The sequence below is a fragment of the Rhipicephalus microplus genome, chromosome 3, assembly GCF_043290135.1.
Source record: "Rhipicephalus microplus isolate Deutch F79 chromosome 3, USDA_Rmic, whole genome shotgun sequence".
In the NCBI taxonomy this organism is placed as follows: domain Eukaryota; kingdom Metazoa; phylum Arthropoda; class Arachnida; order Ixodida; family Ixodidae; genus Rhipicephalus; species Rhipicephalus microplus.
In genome coordinates this window covers 79,394,121-79,421,294 of record NC_134702.1, presented here as the reverse complement: position 1 = coordinate 79,421,294, position 27,174 = coordinate 79,394,121, and the positions used below count along the sequence as shown (strand labels likewise).

At 45.0% G+C, this 27,174-nt stretch overlaps 2 protein-coding genes across 4 annotated transcripts in view; both read left to right on the top strand.

Annotated features, from left to right (window-relative positions):
• Nucleotides 1-14,007, top strand: part of LOC119173067 (uncharacterized) — a 63,752-nt gene extending 49,745 nt beyond the window's left edge. For all 3 annotated transcript variants that reach the window (XM_075889879.1, XM_037424153.2, XM_075889878.1), the window contains 7 exons: nucleotides 783-897; nucleotides 3,649-3,817; nucleotides 4,909-5,009; nucleotides 8,300-8,431; nucleotides 9,143-9,218; nucleotides 10,207-10,297; nucleotides 13,540-14,007. In XM_075889879.1, the coding sequence (XP_075745994.1) occupies nucleotides 783-897; nucleotides 3,649-3,817; nucleotides 4,909-5,009; nucleotides 8,300-8,431; nucleotides 9,143-9,218; nucleotides 10,207-10,283 (670 nt within the window). In that variant the 3' untranslated portion in view covers nucleotides 10,284-10,297; nucleotides 13,540-14,007. The remainder of the gene's footprint in view (nucleotides 1-782; nucleotides 898-3,648; nucleotides 3,818-4,908; nucleotides 5,010-8,299; nucleotides 8,432-9,142; nucleotides 9,219-10,206; nucleotides 10,298-13,539) is intronic.
• Nucleotides 14,008-15,966: 1,959 nt separating this feature from the next.
• Pax (paxillin) overlaps nucleotides 15,967-27,174 on the top strand; it is a 79,864-nt gene continuing 68,656 nt past the window's right edge. Inside the window, exon 1 of the mRNA XM_037424155.2 lies at nucleotides 15,967-16,513. Within this exon, the coding sequence (XP_037280052.1) occupies nucleotides 16,501-16,513 (13 nt within the window). The 5' untranslated portion in view covers nucleotides 15,967-16,500. The remainder of the gene's footprint in view (nucleotides 16,514-27,174) is intronic.

Genomic DNA, 27,174 nt, shown 5'->3' with positions numbered 1-27,174 from the left:
ACATACCTTGCTTGGAAATGCTACATACATATACAGTAGACTCTCAGTAAATGGAACCTGAAGGAACCGAAAAAATGTGTTCCATTTAACAGGAGTTCCATTTACTGAGAGGTGAACATGGATGCAGAATACAAGCCCGAAACCAAGCATTGCAGAGGCAATAGTTCCGTATAGGCAGTAGTTCTATTTAACAGATTTCCATTTGTTGTAAGTCTACTGTAAAGTGGCATCAGAATGTTTGCAGGTTGGCTCTGTTTTGAAAAGGGTGTTTCACTTGCTTGTGTGCATACACCTGCAGTTTGAAAGAGCCATCTTGTACAACAATTTGAAGTCTTCAGTGCTACTGCCACCTCAACATAATATGTCTCGGATGTGTGAAGTGCACAGTTGCCATTCCAGCTTCTTTGTGGTTGTTACATCATAATGGTTTTCAACTGGTAGTCAGTGAAATAAGTGAGAGGCAGATCTCATGAGCGAGGTAGGAAACTTGTTTCTGTCGAAGAAATTGCGGGTGTCAAGTGATGCGTGACTAAATTTGCTGTTTTGACCAAATGGCCGCCTTCCAAAATGACTTGCTGTCCTCAAGGCACACTGAAATTTTGCGTATGGCACTCATTTTGTTGCAAATGCTGCCTACCTGAGCGTTCTTGCATCGTAGCAACACCTTCAGCAGTATTTATGGCAGGAGCTTGTTAGTGTGTCTGTGTTCGTGTGTTCATGTACACGTAACACGCCAAAACACACCAACCAGGTCTAGAAACCCTGTAATTTTTATTGTGCAGACTAGCACCGGAAGAGGAAGAGAACATACCAGTGACCGTAACGACAACTCTTCCGGATGACAAAGCTCCGCAAGTTCTTATCACGGGCTTGAAAGACGATGGTGATCTGAAAAAGGCAAGTGTTGATTTCTGCACATCTTTGTGTAGGCCTCGCCTTATCTCTTTTTCTTATTTCCTTTTCATTCAGCTGCTTTACCAAACATCCTGTTTTCTATTGCCAAAAGTAGAGTGTACTAGAATAAGGGGAGTGCCCAGACCGAGCTCCAAAAATTGAAGCCGAAACAGGGTCAATCCGCTTGTGGCGCTGCGATCAGTAGTCTGCAATGTGTCGTCGTTTGAAGAGCCGTGCGCACCTCCACCGAAGTGGTCGAGGGGTAGAACGCTCGCTTCCCACTCAAAAGACCCAAATTCGAATCGCAGCTGTGGACGATAGATTTTCTTTTTTCTTAATTTTACTTCCACAGCTGTATTGGTTGGCTTTGTTTTTAAATCTAGCTTCAGTTGCCACATATTGCTACAAAAGATCGCGTGAAATATGAAGTAAAGAAAAAAAACATGGCAATGAGCGCAAGTATTTGCAGGGCCACCGCACGGGATTTAACGAAAACTTTAAAGCATGGTTTCCGAGATTTTGGCGAATAAGAAAGACTGTGTGTTTTCACTAGCCTGCGATGAAAGCACACCGTCATATTTTGTTTGATTTTTTGTAACAATACGTAACAACTGCAGCCAGATTTTAAAAAAAGCCAATCAATACAGCTGTGGAAGTAAAATTAAGAAAATAAAATATCCATTGTTCACATCTGCGATTCAAACCTGGGTCTTACGAGTGTGAAGCGAGCATTCTATCCCTCGACCACTTTGGTGGAGCTGCACGCGGCTTTTAAAACAACGACACATTGCAGACTACCGATCCCTGCGCCACAAGCGGATTGACCCTGTTTGGGCTTCACTTTTAATCCATTGGTGCTGCGGCCATTCCGGGCACTTCTCTTCTTCTAGTACACTCTACCAGAAGCAACAAAATTACTAGGCTTAGCTTTTTTGTTTCTTGCCTAATTGCAATACCTTGTTAAGCCTTTTCTCTCAACTTCTCTACTAATCGTCTTGCGCTTTGTTGTCGGAAAAGAAAAATTGTTAAGCTTAGCTCCGTTGGTTTAGGCCTTATCACATCATCTTGTGAAACACATCACCTTGTCATTCAGTTGCTCTACGGAAGATCCTGTGTTCTATTGTCAGAAACGGAAAAATGATTAGGCTTAGCTTTACTGTTTTATGCCTAGTTACATCACCTTGTTAAGCCTTTTCACTCAGCTGCTCTAATAATGATCCTAAAGGCCAACTGCGGCGATTCTCGGGCTCAATGGATCTCAATGAAATTCGCTGGGTACGTTCATTTGCACGTTTGTGCCATTCATGCCGAATCGCAAGCGTGAGAGTTTCGCAGATTGTTTTCAAAAGAATTTTATAACTCGCCTCGACACGCTCACCTTGCTTGCCAGAATTAATGGCAACATTGTGCATGTTACATTGAGTTTTGCTTGGCGGAAAAGACTGAACCGATGTGCCACTGCAGTGTCTGCTTGTCTGCTATAGATTGTGTGGGTTTGGCCGGTGCTTCTTCGGTTGAGCGTGCGACTTACTTTTCCGTGTTGGTGGGCATGCAATAGGTGGTGGTAAGTGGTGTTGCATTGTGAGCCACACACAATTCGCCATATAGTCACCATAACAGCATACGCATTTTAGGTGATTGCGGGGGATGGCATAGACAGGTGGTGCCATTTGGCGGGCATTATGTGCAATCAGGCGGGTTCGGGTAAATGATTACATGACACGTGGAAGCGCACTCGGTTGGGTTTTGGTTGCGGTATTACAGTTTTTCGGTAATTAAAAATTATTTTCAAGCTTTTTGAGCATTTAAACTATCAGACGTGCGACAAGAGTGTCTCAGGAACATAAAAGCACCATTATCCTACATAAAAGCACCATTATCCTGACATGGTCAAAAAATCGCCGTAGTTTTCCTTTAAGCCCTGTTGTTGGAAAAAAGAAAAGTACTTGGGGTTGGCTGCTGGCTTTAAGATTACACTCTACTTGTAGCTACATTTATTACGCTGCATCATTAGAAACAAATTATTTTCATGGAGGTGCCAAGTGGCGAGTACAAGAACTTTGTGGTACATGATTTGGCTACAGAAATGCTGGGGTTTTTGAGGTGGCATGGAAGTTTGTGTGGACATTGGCAAATGTTATCCTGGAAGTATACTGTAAATGAATTCTTTATGTAGTTTATCCACTTGGTGAGTGCAAAATGAAGAACTAATGCCCTAACATCTTTAATTAAGTAAGTTATGCCACCAGAGAGAAAAGTACGTATTCCAGTGACTGTAGAGCAGGGACTCATTCAATAAAGGTTGTCTTATGTAAGAACTGCCTGGCCTCGACCAGCGGTCAAGTGCATTTAGTCCTACAAATAATTATGGCATAGGAATCTTTCATGAATATAAGCCCTGGTGTTTTTATCACGGCTTTCATATTCAATTTGTGGCCTGAGGCAAATCGCAAATCTTAAACTTGATGCATCACATTTGCAATCACATAACTCCACTGTGAAAACAGAAAATATCGTTCAAGGAAGAGTAGCTGGTTGAAGGTTCAATGCTGACAGCTATAGTTCATTAACTTGAAACTGTGCTAAATATTCATTTTCTCACGCTTTGCAAAGCTTTAGTCCTCCCCTATGGCTTGTCCAAAAAGTAGGAGCGTTGCTATTATGGACTGAATAAACCAGTCTAATCAATCAGTCACTTTAACTAGGTGTCGCAGCTTCATGTTTATAAGTTGTTGCTGTGTCCCCCGAATGTAGGCTGTTCTTCAGCTTGGCGGCGCACTGGCCAAGTCACCCAAGGAATGCACGCACCTGGTGACAGACAGAATTCAACGAACGGTGAAACTTCTCTCGGCCTTTGGGACAGCTAAATTTGTCGTGACGCCACGTTGGATCAAGGACAGCGTCGCTAACAACGGATTTGTTGGTAAGGGATGCGGTGGGAGTCCTTTGTGCCTGTTATGTCAAGGTACCCTTTGAACCTTGCCAATGGGCTGCGATTGCTAAAATTTTTGTTAATTGAATGATGCAACTAATAAAATATAGCTGCCTCACATGTGTTAATCAAGCTGTGATAATATGGTAATTCATATGCAGAATGCCGCCAAATGACAGGAGGAAAGTGAAGGAAACCAGAAACATGACGGGAAGGGGAAGCTTGAGGCCAAGACGTGTCTCGTTTAATGTCGGGTTGGTCGCAGCTTCTTTCGGATAGGTTTAAAAAAGGAATAATTAACAGAGCCCACTCAGGCTTGCTCACAAAATACATGCTAGCATATATTTTGCTTATGCCTCACTAGGAATTAACAAAATACTACACTCAGGCCGATTCGTTCAGGCTTACTCATTGGTCACTCTTCAGTGAACTGGCAAACCTATGGTCTATTTTCCTAGGTATACTAAATAAGTATTGTTATTTCTTATGTTTAAAGATAAGTTAATACTATCCAATGTTTTCAAGCAGTGAATTTTCGAGTTGAATGTAAAGTTGCTAGAAAAAGTCTTTATTCTTTGTTAGAAATTTTAACTATGTGTATATTTGCATGCCACTACTGATAATTTACATATATAATTGAGTTTGAAATGTTGAACGAACCGGGTCATGCACTCTATAGAATGGATAACTGCGAACCATTCAGGGGATTGAAATGAACGGGAGCTACTAGATAGTATCACTGAGAGAACATTTAAGTGCGCATCTACAGGAAGAGATGATGATGGTACTAATCTTAGGCAGTTACTTTAGGTAATTAAACTTTCCCATTGCTTCCTTTCTATGCGAGTGGCACATTGTCGTAATGAATGGGGCCAGAATTGAGGGGCGGTCGAGTTGTGACTTATTCTTAGTTGCAGCATACAAGAATAGTGAAACAGAAAAAAAAGTGCATGGGGTCATTCTTCTCCAGTGCATTTCTTCCCTGTGTGCTTGCCTTCTTTCATGCTGCTACGATGGACGAACTTTAGGATTTATTTTTTTTACTTCCCTTTCATCTCTTTTTCTTGCTCGTTGACTTGCAGAAGAGCGGCCGTACCAGGTGGATGACCCCGATGCAGAGAAGACGTTTGGCTTTAGCCTTGATCAGGTTCTGCAGAGAACGGACCGGACACCACTGTTCAAGGCGAGTAGTAGACCCAGGAACAGGTGCTGCTCAGAAGACATGTTATATGCAGGAAATAAGTGTAAAACTTAGGGGATCGTTTTTTGTTGTTGTTGTTGTTATTGGACAAAATATTAATGAGAACTGAGGAGCCTGAATCTCTCTAAAACCCCCAAAATTATAGTAGTCATTGTGAAGTTTCAGATGAATTAAGGGGAGATGCGGGTCGAAAAATCGCGTTTTTTGCGAAAATTTCCACTTTTGAGATATTGCTTCTAAAATCACTTTTTATCATTCAACTATCATTTCCCCAAAGGTCATAGCTGAATTCAAACGAGAAAGTGGTAAAAAGTCGATCTGCGCTAGTGAAGGTAGCTGCCGAAGTCGCGAATTCACGCATCCGACGGCTATTTTTGAAAATCCGCCACTCGGCAACACGATGACGTCCGCCATCGGGGTTTGTTCGGTGGTGTAGATCAAGGCTCCTTCTAGTGTACAGGCGTCCCCCTAGTTTCGTATTTTAGTGAGGAATTTCACAAAACAGTCGTTTCCAAGTCGGTTTGCAGCCAAGCTGCAGCCGCTTCGCGCATCTCTACCGGTCACATGGTACGCTACCGAGGCCGCCATTGGCTACATCTGATCGGCCTCGCTCGCTGAGCGCTTGCGACGATCGGCACTTGCCGTGCGTTTCTACGTTTTTCCGAGTTCACCATGGATAACTCGAAGAAGCGAGACTTCCGAGCACGAAAGTTTGCAAGCAAGAACAAGTACCAAGGGCGTCGACGTAAACCGAAGCGCAAAGCAGCGGTAGAAGAATGCGAGCCGCGGGCCACTAGGCCTAATCAAGGCAGCGGGGATACGGCGGCTTGCGGGAACTTTGACGAAATCGACGCCGCGATCAAGTTCATCAGCGCATCAGAAAAAAAGATTGAACAGTTCGAAAGCGAAAGAACGAAGAGTGTTTGTGGCCCTGTGAGCGGAGTATTTTGTGACATCGGCGCACTGACATCGATGGTAAGCCGTGCTGTTTGTCCAACATGCCACACCGCTGGACTCGTCGTTCGCGACACCGCAAGTAAACGTAAGGGCCTCTCTTCGTTCCTCGAGCTGCACTGTGATAACAGTGAGTGTCCTGAGTCAGTGGTTTCTGCCGCGCATAGTTCGCGGCGTGTTCTGCCGGAAAGACAGCCCACCGATGCCGGTGATGACTGGAGCTACCGAAGCGGCAGCTCGCGTGACAGCTTCGCTGTCAATGTGAAGGTAGTTGTGGCTGCGCGTGCAATAGGCATTGGGCATGAACAGCTGTCGCGTTTTTGCGCTATTCTTGGACTGCCAATACCTATGCATCATAAGACTTTTATTGCAATTGGCAAAAAAGTTCATGCTGCAGCTACCAAAGCTGTGCAAGAAAACCTGGCGAAAGCGCGGATGATAACTAAAGAGAAAGTGGATGGGGCTGATGTTGCTGTCATGTATGATGGCACATGGCAAAAAAGAGGGCACAAGAGCCACAATGGCATCGGCACTGCTGTGTCTGTGGACACTGGTTTGTGCCTAGATTTTGAAGTGCTATCGAATTACTGCCTTGCCTGTAGCCGGCACCAGGACTTGGGTGATGAGGAAGAAATATGGCAAGCATTCCACACACCTGTCTGCGAAAAAAATACAGAGTGCTCCTCTCATGCCATGGAGACTGAGGCAGCTTTGCGCATATGGGGCAGGACATCCTCATACACAACACCATTGCGCTTCACCAAGTTCCTCAGTGATGGGGACAGCAAAGCTTATACCGCTGTCGCTGAGGCCAAGGTATATGGTGAAGCTGTTGTGGACAAGGAGGAGTGCACAAACCATGTGGCCAAGCGTCTAGGCACTGCACTTCGGAAACTGCCAACAAGACTTCCACGAGGGGAAAAGCTGACAGATGGCACAATTCAGAAGCTGCAGAACTATTACCGTATTGCAATCACAAACAACAGAGGTGATATTCTGAAAATGCATCGTGCCATCTGGGCCTCATATTTCCATTCATCATCGAGCAACACAGCAGGCAGCCACCGATACTGTCCAGAAGGGGCGACTTCCTGGTGCAAGCATAGGCGAGCTGAAGCGCTTGGGGAGGCCCCACCCGACCACACACCAATCTTGACCAAGGCTCAAGGATTGGCTGTGCTTCCCATTTACAAGCGGCTCACAGATGAAAAGTTGCTGGTGCGTTGTATCCAAGGGAAGACCCAAAACGCTGCAGAATCTTTGAACAGCAAAATCTGGTTGTTGTGTCCGAAGACTAAGTTTGCCTCCCGGACAACAGTGGAAACTGCAGCTGCTATGGCCGTGTTGTGGTTCAATAAAGGACATTCAAGCTTTGAACACGTGCTAGAGGAGCTTGGTGTAGTCCCACCAGATCAACTGATCACCCTGGGCCAATCCCGCGACCAGAGGAGAATCGAAAGAATGTCTGCGTGTGAAACAGCCGAGGCAAGGGCCCATCGGCGGAACGTGGCAAAGAAAGCGCGCCTTGATGACTCCCTTCTCAAGCGGCGAGAAGGATCCACATATGGAGCAGGACAATTTTAGGTGCTCTAGCTGTGTCCCTTCTATGATATCACCAAGTTTTGTGCAAATCGCACTGTGTAATCATGAGTAAACATATTTACAACTTTCAAATGCATTTTTCTCGATTTCCATTTTGAGGTAATTCTCTCATCTTGTGCACAATCTTTTTTAGGCATAAAATAGTCCTATCTTGATGAAATTTTGCACAGAGCTTAATCAGCCACTCTAGAATACAAGTATCTACTTTAGGTTGCATTATACATCACAGATTTTTTGTTACACAACTTGATACACTGATAGAGAGATGTAAAATATGCATTTAGTACTTTTAATTTTTTTTTTAATGTAGCAAATAAATTTTCTGTTTGAGGTACTTTTCTGTATTGTACTGCTCAAGTGTAGCAGAATGAGCCATTTTGCAATTCTGTGTGAAAATTTTTAGTAAGCTTTATTATGTGCACAAAAAACACTATATTTTGATATCAAAGTTGTAGTAACTCCGGAACTACTATAGATATCAAACAAATAATTGCAGTTATGAAATCAGCACTGCAAGCTTTACTAACACCTAAAATTTCAAGGAGCTGGGTTATGAAATAAAAAAAAAACCTTTTTCGAGTAGCATCTCCCCTTAAGGTTCACAAATGAAGATTTACACTATTATGCCAAAAATAGGGCACACATTTTTGTGCACCTATTTTCCCGGGCCAGCCATAAATTATGTGTGGGTCATTTGACAATGTTTACGCTTGCAGGGCACGATCTTCTTCATCACGCCTGGTGTGTACCCGTCACCCCCGATTCTGAAAGGGATTGTTGAGTGTTCGGGAGGAATGGTGTACCTGAAGAGAAGGCCATCACTCAAGCAGGTCACATCGGTCACACAGGTAAATCACATGTGAGATTCACACGGTTTTAGAAGCTAATTAGGAAAGGAAAGACACTGTGCACTTGTATAATTGCTCACTGTTAAAGTTGTTTGTAGATTTTGTTGTTTAAAATGTATTGGCAGGCTAGTTAGGCATTACAGCATAAGGGCACACCAGGTTACTCAAAGGGACGACACAAGCGATGAACTTCAACTGATATTTATAACAGGTAGGAATCGTCTACTTAAGCGACTCTTTCCCGTTATCAAAATAAGTTGAAGTTCAGCGCTTGTGTCATCCTTTTGCGTAGCCTGGTGTGTGCTGCCATATGCTGATTTTGTTGTGCCAGTCAGAAAATGCCATCATTAAGCTTATTTTGTGAAAGCTCTTTAAAAGACTTAAGTTTCGTCTTGAATAATCTACTGCTCTGCAAAACCCTATAAAAAGGTATACTGTGCTCACTCATGTTATTTTTGTCCTTAAAGCACGGTGTGTTTCTTCTTCCGTTAATTTAGTCTAACAGTTGTCTACAGGTGGTTTTACATATACTGTAGAACCATCCGTACTTTTGCTTGCTGTAGTTTTGCTTCTTAAATGTGCCCCATAGTCCACAAAAGTATTTCCACAGGAGGCATAAGTGTTCTTGACATGTGAGAATGCGAGTTTGGTCATCTACGTAAACTGTTGCTCAATGTATAACATCTCTTTACTTTTCCTCTCTCTGTGCAGGGAGGAACCAAGTTCATAGTCATATCCTGCGACAATGACCTGCATCTGTGCCGGGAATACATGTCGAAAAACATCAGTAAGAAAATCAATGCTATCATTTTTAACATCAATTGATACCTATTTGACTTTGATGACATATGTTATACAATCGAACCCATTCATATAACATCATGGTTTCACAAAAAACTGTTGTTATATCCGGCTCATTGTGTTCAAGTCGCTTTTCAAGATGTGAAATTTGCTCTCTTAGAAGCCTGGATGAGCAGTTCACCCCTTATGAATGAATATTGCTCACTGAATTAATCTGCAAGTCTTAGTTTTCATTTTGTATAAGAGCAGCAAGCAAGCTGAGATTGCCATCACACAACTTCTCTGACAACATGGCTTTGGCATGAGAGTTGTGTGTTTATCTGAGTTCAAAATGTAGGATTAAAGTGTCTTTACCAACTAGTGGTAACATAAATTAAATGCAAGCAAGTCCCAATCCCCTTCAGAAAATGGTGCTGTAACCATCAATACATTGCATACTTTTCTTTGTAACGGCAGTGAATTGCATTGCAGCATTAAGGAATGTGCATGTGGTGCTCACTAGCTCTCCTTAGAGATCTTGTTTGAATATTTAGGATTGGGTTCGGCTATAAAGGTATTGTTCACGCTGGTCATTACGGTTGGTAGGTCGATGGTTCATCATTTTTTTCTGAAGACATGAAAGCTGTGTTGTTTGTTTGAGTGGTAGGAGAACGTTGTACCTTGTAACAATGCTTGCCTTATGAATGGCACCGTCGAAGGCTTTCTTCAATGCTTCACAGTACTACTACTACAGTAGACTCTCAATAAACGGAACCTGAAGGGACCGGGAGAATGTGTTCTATTTAACAAGAGTTCCGTTGACTGAGAGATGAACATGGGTGTAGAATACAAGCACGAAATCAAGAATTGCCGAGGCGATAGTTCCGTTTAACCAGTAGTTCCGTTTAACAGATCTCTGTTTACTGAGAGTCTACTGTAGTATATTTTAACTTTAGATTGAAAGAGCTCTGTTTCTCTATCTCTTTCCTCTTCAGACATCTATTCAGCCGAATTCATCCTCACCGGAGTGCTCCGTCAATGCATTGAGTATGATGCCTTTCTGCTGTCATGACAGTCGGAGGACGTGTGAGTGACCCCACCTATCTTTTTTCTTTGTTTTTTATGTACACATTTGCACGGGATCCTCTCAGTTATTGCAAATCAGTTGTGCAGAATCCTGAAAGGTGGCCAAACCACAGCAGTCCAAGGTTTTACCACGCAGCCAAACCGCGGCAGTCCACAGTTCGGTCACCTTGCAATATTCCAAAGAACTGATTTGCAATAATTTCAATCGGCATGCTTTGAGTTGATACCGTATTTGCACGAATATAACGCGAGTTTTTTTCCAAAAATATGCGAGTGAAAAAGGCACCTCGCGTTATATTCGCGTTCGTGACAAAAAGTGGCAAAAATATAACGCGAAAATTTTTCGAGCCTTTCTTTTTTTTCTTTTAAATCTTCGTTCTTGTAAGGCGCGCCGCACATTCCACGAACTTCGTGGTTTTGTCGCCCCATATAGCACATTTTATTCTGACTTGCGCATCCAGTGACAGCGCGTGGCAAGGCACCGTGGCGCCGACGGCCGCCGGACGTCTCGGAGCACCGCCGCTCAGGGCGCCGGCGACGTGCGCGCCACTACGGTAGGCTGCGGCGGTCGCAATCTGCGCTAGCGCTGCTAGCGCCACAGCAGCCCCAGTGGCAACACGTGGATAACAATCATTTCGGAAAAACGTGTGCATCGCCTTCCTACGCCTTGCGGTCGCTCGTTGCTGTGTTCTTTCTTCCGCTTGGCCCGTCATCATGTACAAACGGAATCAATACACTGCCGCGTTCAAAAAACAGGCGATCCTGCTGGCCGAAAATAGGGGAAATTCAAGTGCGGCACGGCATCTCGGAGTGACGGAGTCTACCATTCGAGGTTGGATGAAGTTTCGAGAGCGCATATTCCAAGCCGCACCGACACGCAAGGCGTTCCGTGGGCCTAAGACCGGCCGTTTCCCGGAAATCGAAGTGGACCTGGCGGAATTTGTGCGTCAACGTCGTGGCCAGTTTCTGCCTGTGAACGCCGAACTTGTGCAGATAAAAGCAAGGGAGCTTGCACGTGAGGCCGGCGTGCCCCGTGACACCTTCAAAGCCAGTCGCTCGTGGGTCCAGAAGTTCATGCGTCGGGCGGGATTCTCGCTTCGCCGAAGGACGTCAATTTGCCAGAAACTTCCGGCCGAGTATGAAGAGAAACTCGTTGAGTTTCAGCGTTACGTTATCAAGATGAGGAGAGAGAAAAACTACCCCCTAGGCCAGATCGGTAACGCGGATGAGACCCCGATCTTTTTGGACATACCGGCTGGCTATGTGATCGATCAGCTCGGCACCAAGGAGGTGCGCGTCCGCACAACGGGTAACGAAAAGACCCGGGTGACGGTGATGCTGGCGTGTACGGCGGACGGGCGTAAGCTGCCGCCATTTCTCATATTTAAGAGGAAGACTCTGCCCAAGAATGAGACATTCCCACACCGGATGCACGTCAGGTGCAATGATAAGGGCTGGATGGACAGCACCATGATGACTGAGTGGATCCGTGTTGTGTGGGGAAGACGTCCGGGCGCACTTCTCAACACTCCAGTTATGATTGTGCTGGACGCGTTTAGAGGCCACTTGACCGATGAGGTAAAAGAAGCGCTCGCCAAGGCCAACACTGACCTTGTTGTCATTCCCGGAGGAATGACGTCGCAGCTCCAGCCACTGGATGTCTGTATTAATAAGCCTTTTAAGGACCTCGTACGCCGGGAGTACGAGCAGTGGCTGGAGGCTAGCAATCGCCAACTGACTCCATCGGGTCGCATGAAGCGAGCTTCAGTCAGCGAGGTCGCTCGCTGGATACACAATGCTTGGGAGGCCTTGCCGTCGGCAATAGTGTCACGGGCATTCCTTAAGTGCTGCCTCTCGAACAGTCTGGACGGCACGGACGACGACGCGGTTTTTGTCGACAGTGACAAAGACTCTAGCAGCGATGATGACTGATCAGGCAAGCCAGTGATAATAGCATTTCTAACTGCTGCAAATATAAATAAAGCCTCTTTGATTGCTGTTTACAGTTGCATCACCTCGCGTTATAATCGTACTAAACTTTTTTTTTTTTCGTCGAGACCTATAGTACCCCCCTCGCGTTATATTCGCGGTCGCGTTATATTCGTGCAAATACGGTAATTTATTCACTTTCGCACTGCCATGTGCTAGCTTCCTAGTTGACACAAGTGGTAGGAGCGACCACCCTGAAAAGGCGTTGGTTTTATGTTCGATCCCTGGACCAAGACGAAGTTTTCGGCAGCTATGAAGCTTCCTTGCTGAGAAATCTGCATTGATTTCCTTGTATCTTAGTGCTACAAACGCGGATCGATTTCCTTCTCTTAGCTATGAGAAAACTCAAATGTTTTGCAGCAATACCCATAGCGAAAATAATTTTAGCACCCTGGAAGCTTTCTACATTGTGCAGTTGGAAGGACCAACATGATGCACTGTAGTGCAGCCGAACCCTGCTACAACGAAACTGACGGGGCACGGGAAAAAATTTCGTTGAATTGGAACGGCAGAAGAAGGAGTGTACATTGTGGCGAGAATATGTATGCATGGACTCCCGTGAACTGCTGGCAGGAAATCGAGAATTTTTCCTTGTAGTGGAAATTTCGTTGAAGTAGCGAGGGTTGTAGAGGAGTCCGACTGTATCTCGTCTAAGCTTTTTCTGTTTATTTTGGGAAGGCAGCGTTTATTCTGCGCAAATACTGAATAAACTTTCAGTTGTTACTGCATCTTGTGTACAAGTCTTCCTCCTCGTCTGGTTTGTCATTTTCGCTGGCATTGTTTTATAGAGGACTGGCTTTTGGTTATGTAGTCTGCAGACGCCTCGGCACTAATCACCGTCTAGGTCAAACATTGGCAGAAACTTTTTTTTGGAATTTATTCTGTATATTTACTCCTGTCTCATTAGCATGTTGTCGTTAATTTTTGTACGAGCACTGCTTCGTCTGTACATACACTCGGACCTCATTATAACAAAGTTGCAACTTACTCGAAAATAAGTTTGTTATATCAAAAACTTGTCATAAAGGCATTTTTATAACACTATCTAGTGCAATACCAGTATTCACTTACTTTGTTATAATTCGTTATGTTTGGATTCATTATATAAAGGTTTGAGTGTAATTATTGCTCTAGCGTACATAAACGTTTTGAGCGGGTGTTGAATTCTTGCATATATACCTGCTTAAGCATAGTGAGAGCTCGAGTTTCTGACACTTTTCTGAGAAATATGGCTGTTTCCTTTCTTTTTGCAGATGTACGAGTAATTTAGACACAGAATGCTCTGATGCGGCACCTAAACCATCGACCAAACCTTTGCAGGAACTGCCCGATTCATGCAACATTCAAATTTAATTAGGTACAGAACTTGTATCACTCTATGCAATGTTTTATAGAGCCATACATTTGCAGCATTGTGTTTATATAATGGTTTTCCACAAAGGGTACCTTTCATTTGTAAATTGCATTCATAGAAGTAGCAGCAGACATAGGCAGTCTTCATTTTTTTTCCATGCCTATAATTTTTCATTTCACAAGTTAGGTGTTGTGCAGTAACATTTCTGTGGCTATCTAGTCAGTATCATGGTTATCTCTCATTTTGTTTTGTTTTGTTTGTTAGCGTGTATGTGTGTTATGCACTTTTTTCAAAGTACTTTGGCCACCTGTTGTTCGCTGTGAATGTTTTGTGCAATAAACAAGTTTGAGTTTTTCTTTTTACAAAAGGCTCCTTTCATTTTTCATCACTACAGCACTTTTCACCACTTATGAGATACTTGCAACGTTTGATATTCTTAGTAAGTTCTACTACCATAGGCGTGTCCACCGGCAGGGGGAAGGGGTTAGGGGGGTACAAAGCCAGCCCCACACATTGTCATAATAGGGGGGGGGACACTGTGATAAACCTTCACCCCCCACCCACCCGTGAAGGGGAACCTTGTGCTCACCTACGCGTACAACAATGTAATGTGACCGTGTCGCTTGATGTTTGACAAGAAGGTGGACTTAGTCTGTCATAAAAGTGTCTTATCGTTTTTCTAAAAGCAAGAAAGTCTATCTGATGCATTTATAATTCGAGTCTCCTTCGAAGTACAAATATATTTTCTTCCTGCTTCTGTATAGGGTGCCCTGCAGTAGTTGCACTGTGCTTCATCTGTGCCTTTGCAAGTTTGAGAACGCTCCTCTTTCAGGCTTCTTTTTTTGTAACAGCTAAAGGTTGCGTGCAGCTGAGCAGCACTGGAGAGCTTGATCAAAACACCAAAATAACACCAAATTCTATAAACAGAAGTATCACCTGGGCTCATTTGCCAGGGCTTTGTGAAAATACTGCTTTGCAGGCACCCTTTGTGCACCTGAATCTTGACAATGGAACATGAAGCTTATTTATTGCTGTGCACTTGGCACGAGGTACTTCTTGCAGCTAACTGGTAATATTTTTATTATTGAGGTTTGCATTTCACGAGCCGTAACAATGAAGGCAGTGTCTTGTTGGAAGCCTGCTGAGACATACCTTACTTTTTTGAGGCGGTTGGGCCTTTCTTGGAACTATTAAGTCAGTTATATTTTTATTTTCTTCATGCCCACACCAAGGTTCATAGAAATGTTCACAACCACTCCCATATGGTTGTATTTACTTATTGAACTTTATGCAGTGCAATTGTCCAGCTTTCGCTAGGATCTTTTTTAACTGTTTGAATCGCCCAAGACCAAAGGACAATCGTGAACTTACTTACATTGCAACACCAGAATTGGCTGTATTTTTTCTGGTGTTGCGCTGTAAGTAAGTTCACGATGGATCCTAACCAACTGGCCCAACTTACCAAGTCTTACTCCAAAGGACAATACTGAACGCAGTTATTAAACTCATCAAGTAGTGCACTTTCAAGCAGGTGTGTAACCAGCCTATTTCTTCTCTTTTGCATGAAATTGAATGTTGTTGGTTTCAGACCACTAGATATTTCAAGCTTTAGGTGCAAATTTTGTAAATTTATGTGTTTCTTGTTAAAAAATGAGCCAGCATTTTTTTGTGTGATGTGTTATGGAAGTAACAAATATGATTATGTAGTCTCTGTTTGCTTTTGTCTTTCAATGAGTGATGCTCTTCAGATTCTTGAGAGAAATCATTGTAACCACTCACCAGTAAGCATTACAATATCTGTACCCCTCCTTAATTTGGTGTACCTTCTTGATAACGGCTAGAACAAAAATAAAATTGAGCACGAAAGCGGAGCATGTGGCTCAAGCAGCGCAACTACTGTACGCAAGAAAAACAAAATTGGCTAGGACATCTGCATACGCTCGAAGATTGCTAGCGTTCATTTGGGCCGCTTCCAACAACACTGGATCGTAGCCACCGAGTGCCCCTTGTGAGGATTTAGTGGCGGCGACGCAATACATAATTGATACTTCCTGGGTTCAAAAAAAAAAAAAAAGCAATCTTTACGTACGCGCACGTTGTACCGCTCTCCTTCACACTCCCTACGTGATGCGTATTTGAATCCGTGCCCGCTCGCGCGCTGCTGGTTCGTGAGCGCCAATTCGTCACGCGCGTTCGTCCCCGAAGAATTCCTTCATTTTTTCTTTGTCCTCGTATTGGTCGCCGTCGAGTCTTCCGCGTTTACGGCGCCCCATGAGGTCACCCGCGTGACCTCAGTGGCGTCGGAGATCCCCCCAGAACTCGTAGTGCCAGAGCGGCTCGCTCGGGCTCGGCAGTCGTTTCCGTGCCGCAGTTCCACAACACTGGGCCGGCGACTGAGCTGCTTGCTTGCATGCTGTTGTGCGTCCGTACGCCACTTTCGCTTGCGCGGTGTAGCGTAGCCGTGGTGCAGTTCTCTTCTACAACGCTTTCCCGTGTGCTGGTAGTGTCGGCTCGCAGACGGTAGCAGGCTGCGAAAAAAAAGATACGTCTTGCCGGGAACAAGCAAAAGGCAGCTAGCTACCACCGGTGCGGTGGTGCTCTTACAACCAACTGTACTACTTCAACTACGACCACCAAGCATCTCACCACACCGGCCGTGTCGCCTTCCCTCGCTCTCGGAGTGCTTTCTCCCTGCCCAGTGGTTTGTCCTGCCTGCATGAGGTGGTCGTGACGCTGTGCCAAGGTAGTTTTTGGAGCAACGCTCCGGACTGATTCTATTTTTGCGGTGTTCAACCCCGTGCCTTCGGCTCGCGCGGCCCTCCAAACTCCTACGCCGGCGACACCTCGGCAACGATCCGCGATGGAGGATCTGGGTGAGCAAAACCGGCCGTTTTTTGACGGTTTCTTCATTTAACTTTCAACTCGACTGGCCCCCGCGAGAGCAGCGAAGCGGGTGCGTTGGCCTGTGGACGCACTGGTTTTCGAGACGAGCGTGCAACGTTCTGGCGCGCGCTCCTTCTTTCGCGCTGCCTTGAGATGCGTGTAGTACGTGACGGCTGTCCGTAGAGCTTGGGTCCCAGCTAGGAGCTTGGCAGGGAGTGCTGTCGAGCGAACTGCCAAGGCCGCTGGGCGACCTTGTTGAGTGCTACGGCGCACGGGAGCACCATGTCGACCACTTCATCGCCCTTGTTCTGTGTCCAAATGATTTATGGCGACCGCATGTTTTTCAGCGGTGACTAAAGCGATCGCTTGCATATTTTGCTGCTTACAACATTCAGAAGTCGAAACTTGTCGTGAAGAAACAGTGCCGAAGTGACGGCTGCTCAAGCGTAAGGTGTTGCACTTTGTTTACGCGTTTTGAAATGTGCTGCAGTCGTGTCAGGGCTTGTTCGCTCATTTGCTGCGGCGATGTGGAGAGCTCACCACCTGTCAGATAACCTTTAACAGTCTTGCTCGATCGTACAAACTGTTTTGACCAGAGGACGTCCAACATCGTAATATTTGCTCTAGTAGCCGAGTGGGGGGAAAAATTTCTCGGTACAACCATTCACCTACTGCTTTTGTTATCAATTCGCTGCAAAGTAGTCCAGCGCTGCAACTTGCGCAACAGTACCCTTTGTCGTGTGCAAAAGCATCATGGGTCAATGGGTCATGGTTATCACCCATTGCGATAAGACAAGATTTTGTTGTTTTCTTTTGTTTAGGATAAGTGCCACACAAAACACAAATGCTGCCATTGAGTCAGCGGAGGTATGAAACATTGAGCCCGCGTTCACTTACGTTCATATCGCCTAATTATTGACGCTGACCAGTGCCCATTATCAGTTCGAGCTCGAGATGTCCTCTTTGTTGCGTTTTGTTCGTTTCGTAGAGCAACACCTCGGGTTGCAAAAAGAAAAAAAAAGTAGATATTTTCTTGCATTGCTCAGCTGAAATACAATGCCGCCCTGAAACTTGAGATGCAGCGCTCGCACTGTCCGCATGACCCAATCGCGGCTTCCATGATGCATCTCGTTTTCAGACTTGACTTCGCGGTACACATCTTATTAGTTCTCGTACCATAAACGAGGTCAAAGTGCCGCGATAGTGGAGCAAGTAGCTTCTTCATCTGCCGTGAAGTATGGCCCAACTTGTCCGCAGAAGCGTCAGATCCACCCGAACTACCATTTCCGCCAACATGAGCAATTTGTGGTGGTCTCATAGTTTTCGAAAGATGTGGATATCGTGATCGAAATTCGCTAGATCTTTGTTAGTCATGGACTTTAGATCAAATGAGGCACCTCTTGTTACCAGTAAGTAGCCGCTTTTCCAAAATTTTAAAGCTGCTATGGACTATTTGTAGGGTGTACTTTACTTCGCCCATTGGACTCGATCGGCCATTTCCTCTGGTTAAATATTTAATTGTGTTAATTTCTTTAATTACTGACATAATATTTGTACACATCAGAAGATGCCTTCTGCCAAAGTAAAGGGAACGCTGCAGGTAGCACGCAGATGCCTCCTTCCTGTAAGTTTTAAATAATATCGAACACATTTCTTGAAACACCCTGTATATCGAAACTATAAAGGTCATAAACAAATGTCTGATGCAAGAAGAATTTCATTTTCTTTGTGCGTACGCGTCGCTGCCGCACTCTTTTGCACAAGAGCGGCACACATGCCGCAGTTTTGATCATCCTGCATCTTCGTTGTCAATGCGACCGCGACGCCCGACTCCCTATTGGTCATTACCCTATGATCCGAACTTGAAAAGCCTGAAAGGAAAGGGAACGGAAATGGACAGTCCTCTGTGAAATAGCTGCTGGACAGGAGGGCCAACAGTCCGCTTGCGGTGGGTGAGAGCCTTAGCTAAGCTTTTGAACAACATCTCGGGTCAGCGCCAGGGTTGGGCTCTGGCCAACCATGATGCAGCTCAAAGGAGGCCCGATCCCCCCGTACTCTCCGCCTATTATTGAGTCTGTGACCCTTACAGAGGATAGTGTTCTCAATTTTAACCTATTAGAAGCTGTAGGTATGGCCTAGGGGACACCGTAAAAAAAAAAAAAATCCATGAAGTCGGGGCGGCGTCTGTTGCCGAAATTCGAAGGTGGCGTCGTCACCTTCATTTTCTTTTTTCCTAATTTCCCAATTCTGTGAAATCGTTGATTCACTATTGTGAGGACAACAGCTCTTCTCTCTAATGTCCCATTAAAACTGGTACGGGTACATTCCTTTGAGGTTTTCACCATTAGCGCAGCTCAAAATGAGTGGAGAAGACGGGACAGAGGTGGTGCTCTTTGTTACTGCCTTTGCTTCCTTCGCTCTGCGCGAGACGTGATGCATCACAAGCTGGCCCCAGAAGCGAGCCCCGTAGCACACGTCTAACTGAATGGCCTTGATAGCAGCTGCAGCCTCTTGTTCGCCCAAGAGCAAGCTGCTGACAAGAGCGTGTTTGTGAGCCCTTATTGATACGAAACCGTATCAATACGGTTCCCAGGGTACAAAACCGCATCGCGGTCTTGACCCCAGGGAACCATCGTTTTCAGGGCGTTCTTTGTTTCAGGACGTTCAAAGAAGGCTCCGGCACTGCCTGTTTGAAGGAAAGTATGTCAACTAAATATCGCTCTGTACTTCCTCAATAAATCATGTCGTGAAAAGAGAAGGGGTACATCCGTAGTACTGCGCTGTTTCAAATATATATTCGAATAGCGAACTAACTTACGGACGATCAATTAGTTTGTTGTATTTGGTATTCGTTATAACGGTACGTGTAAGAATGGGCATGGCAAGCTGGCTTTCGCGATGTCACATATACGAGAACACGTAATTCTAGGCTCTAAATTATATAATTGAGGTTATTCTCGCCAGTATCCTTGGGGCGATTCAAACGAGATAAACTGCGGAACTCGAGAAAGAGAAATACAGCAGAAGAAAAGTTCGTCCGACAATACAGGTGTGCGTTCGCATCTATTTGAAAAAAAGGATGTTATCTTCACCTGCTAACATTTCACAGCGATTCACAACCGCATTTTTCTTTAGATGTGTGGTTGGTCTTTTCTTTCAAGATTGTGCTTTGCTTTTTAAGCCACCGTCAGAATTGCGAGCTCCGCTCGAACCAAAAAGTTCTTCGTTATAGTCGATATGATGGTAGCTATCTCGTTTTATATGTCGCTATATAAGCAACAAATGTTACGAAAATGAAGCGGGACCAACAAGAATTCCTATTTATTTCGCTGCAAACGGATACGCTACGTCAGTGTTCATTATAGGAAAGTTCGACTGTAGTGCCTGTGTCGTCAGTCTGATCAAATGAAACACAGCAGCAAGGCGGTTTTCCCTTCACAACGTCCGGCGTTCTTTGTTTGCGACAGTTTCGCAATTCGTTTGACGAACGTGGTGTATACTTTATCGCGCGGGAGCCAACTTCGCGTCATGGGCTTCTGTTGCTCTTTCGATGTTTCACATCCTGGTGGAACGTAGCCAGTGCTTTGATACGTGCTTGAAACGTAAATAGCTTATTCGTTGGCTTTATATATGGGTTGCGCTGCAACTCATTCCGCCCACTGCGCTTCGTGTTACGATTCGTTACATACTTATCTTTTTATGAATTAATCAATAGCTAAGGGATATTATGATTATCATCAGATCATATTCATCTACACTGATTGCGAGGACTGTATATAAACCAAATATGTTTCAGTTGTCACCAACACTAAAATGGCAAATGAGGTCGAGCCATAGCCATATAGGGTAACGTGCGCACTTGTCTGCACATCCGGGATCAATAAATTCATTGCGCGAACTTTCCTTCTTCAATATCGAAAACTGCTGTCCAAAACGCGTTGCGCAGTATGACTCAACAAGGTCAAACTGCTCTTAACAAAATGGTAAACTGTTTCTTCCGACCGGTTCGTCAGCCGGACTTTGGCCTCTTTGTCGCCTGCGCGGTGGGCCGACAAAGAAGGGAATGCCCGGATGACGACATTTCAGCCGTGTGCTGATTCCATAGGCTGGCTCTTATCCTCCATCGAGTCAGCTAAGCAGTGCATGACTGAGTCCAGATAATGGTGACAAAGCCGCGTGCTGAAGCTCCCGTCGGGGATCTTATCTTTTGTGGAATGCAGTGCGTATATGACGAATGACTCGGAGAACGGAGGGGGTGGGGGGGGGGGGGGGGGTCTGCTTCTTCGCTCGCGACAGACTCGCCTAGCGCGGCGGAAATGATTCCTCTCTGTGTGTCGCGCTCCCGTGAGCATTTCGTCACCCCGCCCGAGTATATTATATTGTAGACGGTGTTCGTGCGGTTTTAGGTGCTTCCTTTCTTGCATCGTACGTCCATGCTGCGTCAGACTCGGACAGAAATCGAATGACGCGTCGCGCCGACTAACGCCTTTCCCACGTCCGTCGTCGCATTTCGTGTCTTTGCATACTCCAGAGGCGCTATACGCGGTTCTTCCCTTCCGTTCGTATAGCGAAACGTGGACAAGTCAAGCGTGATGCCAAGTCCCGTTTTGTGTAACGTGAACGCGGGACGTCCCACGTAATTCCAGAGTCAAAATGTTTGTACATGCGTACTCGCAATGTCGGCCAATGTCGTGCACTGAACTTTGCCAAGGCTGCCTCATCGCATTTCATCCTGCTTCGTCGGTCTTTTTTTTTTTCGTTTGAGCAGAGTATAGCAAGAAGTGTATGGTAACTCAGGTGGAACTCTCCGCCTTCTAATAAATTCTCTCTCTCCCCGCTCTCGCGAAGGATTCATGGGTGATAAGAACGGAATAGAATCGGACGAAAGGAATTTTTGCCTCAGCGAAGTCATATTCAGATGGCTGACGAGTACAGTGGCCTAAATCATGGGACGACTGGGAGGCTTTGTGCTCAGGCTGGGAAATACACCCCTTGCAATGAACACCTCGAAATTTCTCCTTCAAGCGTGCCATCTGAATGATTTTACAGTTAAGTATAGCGTGTTAAACTTATGTAATGCCCGAATTTCTTCCTTTCTTTTTTGGCAGCGTGTACGCCTCAGCTGTGTGAGAGTATTGAAATCGCAGCTGACGCTCGACCGGTTTCAGAAAAAAAAAAAAAAAAGCTCAACATAACAATGCAAATACGTGAGCTGGGCACCCACGTTCGTTTTTCAATTTTGTTTCAAGGCGTGATTTCAAGTTTTGCATAAGTAAAAATGAAAGCTACATATACGGGAAAAAAATGGCCGCCGTAGCGAGCTGTGTGTCGATTATTGTGATCTTTCTGGATTTACACCAATGTACGGGACGCAACATTTCGTTTAACTTGTACTTCGGGGGTTACTGTAAAAACTATATACGGCAAGAATACCGGAATGCTAGTGCATGAACTCGACACCGAAGCCTTCACGCCATCTTGTTCTTGGTCCTCACCAGCTCATGCATGCACACTACGGGCGGCGCGCGGTTTTGAGGTTCCTTTTGAAACAGCCTCTAAGAATACGATAAAAAAATTGGCAGGTCCCACGTACAGTGGGAACCTATGATATGCGAAGCACGAATGAGGAAGGTTGATATGTTAATTTAAAATCAACACGACGTTACGAAGTGGACGAAAATTATACTTCCACGTCGGGAATGCTGATAACTCTGCTCGGCATTTTCGGTTTTTACTCGCGAGTTTGGCCGATCACGCTCGTGGTTGTGGCGTCATGTATTCGTGGTCGTGTTGCTTCCGCTTTTGTCATTATCAACGCACGAGCTATATTAATGTGAGTGTTAATAATTGGGCGTGTTTTGTTTGTCGTATACTTTATACTGGTATATCGAGTGACGGAAAATGAAAATAATGAAAATAATAAGTGCCACTTGGAACAGTGGGTATGGGACACAAGAGAAGGTGAACAAGAACAAAATAGTACCCAGCCCTGTCCTTTTGTTTCGCCGACTCGGCCCTTGCTTCATTTTTTTCTTGGCGAGTTGAAGTATGTATACTTCCATAAACGCTTGGAATGAGGCATTGCGTTTCTGTGGTATAATTCTGTGGGCACGATCGTGAAGGGGGGCGCTGGTGAAGCAATATATTTTCCCGAATAAAACGGTCACTTTAAAAGGATGCGATCCGTTTGAAGCGAAAGGGGCAATCATTAATCTATGCGAGGCCTATCTCTAACCACAATAGACGAACGATTACACGCTCCCCTATACACCGGTGCCACTCAGTGTATACGGCTATAATTTACGTCCGTTTGTTAGAGAGAAAGAGAGAGAGAGAGAATCTCTATCGAGATATGCGACAGTTTTTTCTCTTTTGTCAGCTCTTATTTTGCAAGTGTAAGCGCAAAAAAGTGCTAACAAGTGATGTTCGTTAACGGACGCAGTACGTTGAAATTAAAACGAAATAATAAAATAAAAATTGTTGGTGTTTAACCTCTCACAACCGTGATTGAGAGATGTCGTAGTGAAGGGCTCTGGAAATTTCGACAACCTGGGATTCTTTAACATGCGCCTAAAATCTAATTACACGGGCCTCTATTGTTTTCGCCTCCACATTGAAAATACAGCCACCGCGGCGGGGATTCGATCCCGCGACCTTCGAATCACCAGTCAGGCTCCATAACCGTTATAAAGACTATCGTGGTGAGTCTTTTGAAATAAGTAACGAACCGTTGCAAACATGTTACGTATACACTAAAAATATATCTTGGAAACCTTGCTCCTTACTTGCTGGGCTAAATATAATCTATTGCTCTGAGCGTGATGGATGACGCTTAGCTTAGGGCAGCTTGGCTTTTTGATCCTTCTGCCACTCCTTAAGCGGATTAATGCAAAAAACAAAATAGATGCGCTTGCTTTGTGCGCACAATGAACCTTTTTATTTTCACAAACCTGTTCTCACAGAAGAAGCGTAAAACTTGTATTATACGCGTAAAGGTGGACTTACGAATCGAAAGAAAATATCCCGCCATTACAAAGCGAGGACAAAAAGAGGAAGAATAACAATGAATTGCGGAACTGGTCTTACATTAGCCTGTCGAGCAGACTCCCCGGTTTATATTTTTAAATTTTTTTTCCGTATTGAATCGGAACTGTCCAGGAAAGAAAAGAACCGCAGGTGTGCGTTCGTTTGCCGATGTTTTGACGGAGAGTCATTATTAGCTGCTCTTTTTTTTTCCCCTTTCATTTGTTCGGCAGCGCTGCGGCTGTGATAGCCCGTGTAAACAGCGGTGGCTGGCTGCCTGGACGGGTTTCTCTGTACACTCGGCAGCACATCGCACACGAGGACCTATGCTCTCTGCGGAGGAAGAAGGGTCGTGTATTGGCACCGGCTTGTGCAACTGCGAATGCGTGTGTGCAGTGGAAGAGCCTTTCATCCGCGCACACCCTGCGGCTCCGTCTGCATCCTCCTTGTCGCGCCATTCTTGTCATCTTTTTTTTTTCTTTGTTTAAACCGCGTGTTTTGCTGGGGCGTGTCAGTCAGTTCGTAGGCCTGATGGATGGATTGTTGAGTGACGATCGGAAGGATGTTTGGGCCAGAGGCGGCCATGTCTGCTTTGAATGAAATCTATGAAGAAAGAAAGGAAGATCTAGTGAAGCAACGAAAGAAAGAAAGAAAGAAAGAAAGAAAGAAAGAAAGAAAGAAAGAAAGAAAGAAAGAAAGAAAGAAAGAAAGAAAGAAAGAAAGGAAGAAAGAACTTCTGGAGGGAACTGCACAGGTTCCTCTTCTGTACCTTGTCTTGTCGCTCGGAGGAGGCACGTTGGCGAGGATTTTTTAACCCGCCCGCCTCTCCCCAGGGTGGTCCGGGCTCCTCGGGTTGTTTGTTTTCGTTCAGTCTGCGAACCGTTGAGGGCTGTCGAAATAACTGGCTTTACGATTGTTTATGACGAAGTGCTGTACTCATACTGCTGATGACGAGCGACGCGAGCATATTTTTTTATTTAATTTTTTTGTCACTTCGCGAAGCAATGTCTGTGGTTTTAAACGTAAAGCGAAATTCTCTTTCCCTCAAATCTCGCATCATTACTATTATTATTGTTTCTCTGATCAGTGGTTGTCGCGTCTGCGTCATGCGAAGGCTGCAGACAGCTGATGCGAAAAAGAAAACTACAAAACACGAAAAAAAGAAAGGGTGAGCGTGGCCTGAAGTTATGCTACCGTGTGCTGCAGGTATTCAAACTTTAGCGGCCGTTTCGAAATGCGTATACTTCGTTAACGACGCCGCGACAGCGCGCTTGGGGGCGCCGTTGCAAAAGACCTGCTGCTACTGTGCAGACGAGTCGCCAGACTTGTTGCGGTTTTCTGTGTTTCATTTTCCGTTGCCGCCTTTGCGTTCTTTGCGAGGCAGTCATCTGGCGAGACGTTGTACCGTTTTGCTTAAACAAATATTTTGAAATCACGCGCGTAGAGAAAAGAATAGCTGACTTCGTGACTAGACGGCTGGCTTGTATACCAACGAGAGAGGCTGTGTCTTGACAGTGCATATATATACGGAATGTACGGTGGTCATATATTCTTGCGCTTAGCGAGTCCTCCGAGAACGCTTTCGTCTTTGTTTGCTCAAGTGCTCGCGTGCGTACATTCGTATACAAGTGACCAGTACACTTTGTGAATATTTCGTGTTTCCTTTTCAGCGACCCTGTGGTACACGTGAAGGTCTAGGCGCGATGCACTGCACTTTCACTATATTCTAAATGTCGGCGTTCGTTTTGAGAATGGGCGTGTTTAATAAGAGCACAGTAAGTACCAAAACTAACTCTATTAACAACGTAAATTGCTTTTTTTAATCTAACTCCATCACGCATTTGACGTAAGTGTGTTTATTACTAGACTACACGGCTGAGTGAACGGATCGCACACCGTTGCACCTTCTTCTTTATTATTTTTTTAATCTCTGAGAGTCCGAATTAGCGCTCTTATTTGGCCGCCAATCCGCGTGTCCCTCTGACGTCACGTTTTTCGATGTTTCTTTTTGTATACGTGCCTTTTTTCTGACTGGGAAAGTAACCCAGCTTACAGATCCCGCAGAATGTATTGTTATTATGTGTATTTTAACGGCAAAGATATTAACTGTAAGCACTTCTTCTAAGTGCTTTTCTGATTTGCCAATTATGGCCGCAGCCGGTAAAAGAGGTCTTTTTTTTTTTTTGTTTGCTATTGCCGTAGCACGATTCACTTGCAGCACTAATGCTAATATGACTGGAGTCCTTATACAAGGCGATTATTCCGAGTTCGTTATTCAACGTCTTCGTTGGAACTGCGGGCTATAGTTGCTTTATAGAAGTCTACCGATCTCTGTTCTCTACCTGTCTTGAACTGGCGTAAAGGTCGGCTGTCTATAGTTTCGAATTCTCCGAAAGTACGAACAGGTGCATCATATACGAGCTAAAGTGAGGCCCAAGTTATCCTTTATCAAAAGACAGCTAGGTGTGACCACGATCAACACTCAACTCGTCTTTAATTACGTTTTGCTTCGAGGGAAACTGGTCTCTGCTCGTTAAATCTAAAACCGGTCACCAAGGTCTGCATTCGTGCCATAGCGCCGTTCTTTCGCTCGTTCACACGCAAACTCTATACTTTCGTCATCGAGATGATTGAAAGGCCGTGTTACCCGGTTCTTTCGTTCTTCGTCTCTCTTCCGTTGGCCAGCGCTTTCGTCACCGACACCCACGCGACCTGACCCCACCTGTGCGTTCTAACGCGAGCTCTGGGTTTTCCAAAGTCATGCCAGTAGCCACCACGTGGTTGTATAAGATTGTGCATTCACAAATATCTGTATATATCTGTAATATCTGTCTTTCGAAGTAACGAACGTCATTTTCGACGCGCCTGTCCGTGTCGTTCGCCCACGACTATACCTTTCGTAAGCTTCTGCACCGAACCCGTCACTTTTCACGTATAGTCTCTATTGAGTCTGAATTGAGCGTGACCATGCTACAGGTACATAGTTCAGCATAGACGCGTAGCGGTTGCGTAACAGCGATACGCACGTCGCCTTAATTGCACACGCCTGCCTAAACGTGCTGCTGGTGGTGTTGCTGCGCTGGTTTGGTTTCTTTCTCTCTCTCTCTATCGTTTTATAATCTTCCTTTCGTTCATCTTTTTTACGCTTACATCGCGACCTTCGCGCTTCGATGCGCGAGCCGTCGTGTGTCGCCGCTATCGGTGTTCTCACCGCCAAAGGACAAAGGAGCGTCGTAGGGATCGAAAAAAAACTACTTTGATTAATGACCCGCCTAATAGAGTCGCCGAAGTTGCCTATATGGCAGCGTCGAAATCTGGAACGTTGACAAGCGACTGGAAAGGGAGCAAGGAAGGTCGCGAACCGGGTCTTGCAAGCTGGTCCCGTTTGTGTAATTATACACAGCGCGAAAGCACGCATGCAAACGCGACAGTGCTATAGGCGAAAATGAGCAGAACATGAGTTTAATATATATATATATATATATATATATATATATATATATATATATATATATATATATATATATATATATATATATATATATATATAATGTGTGTGTGTGTGTCTGTGTGTGTGTGTGTGTTTTCCTGTACACGGACGATCGTAAACTTGAACGTTCTGCTGGTT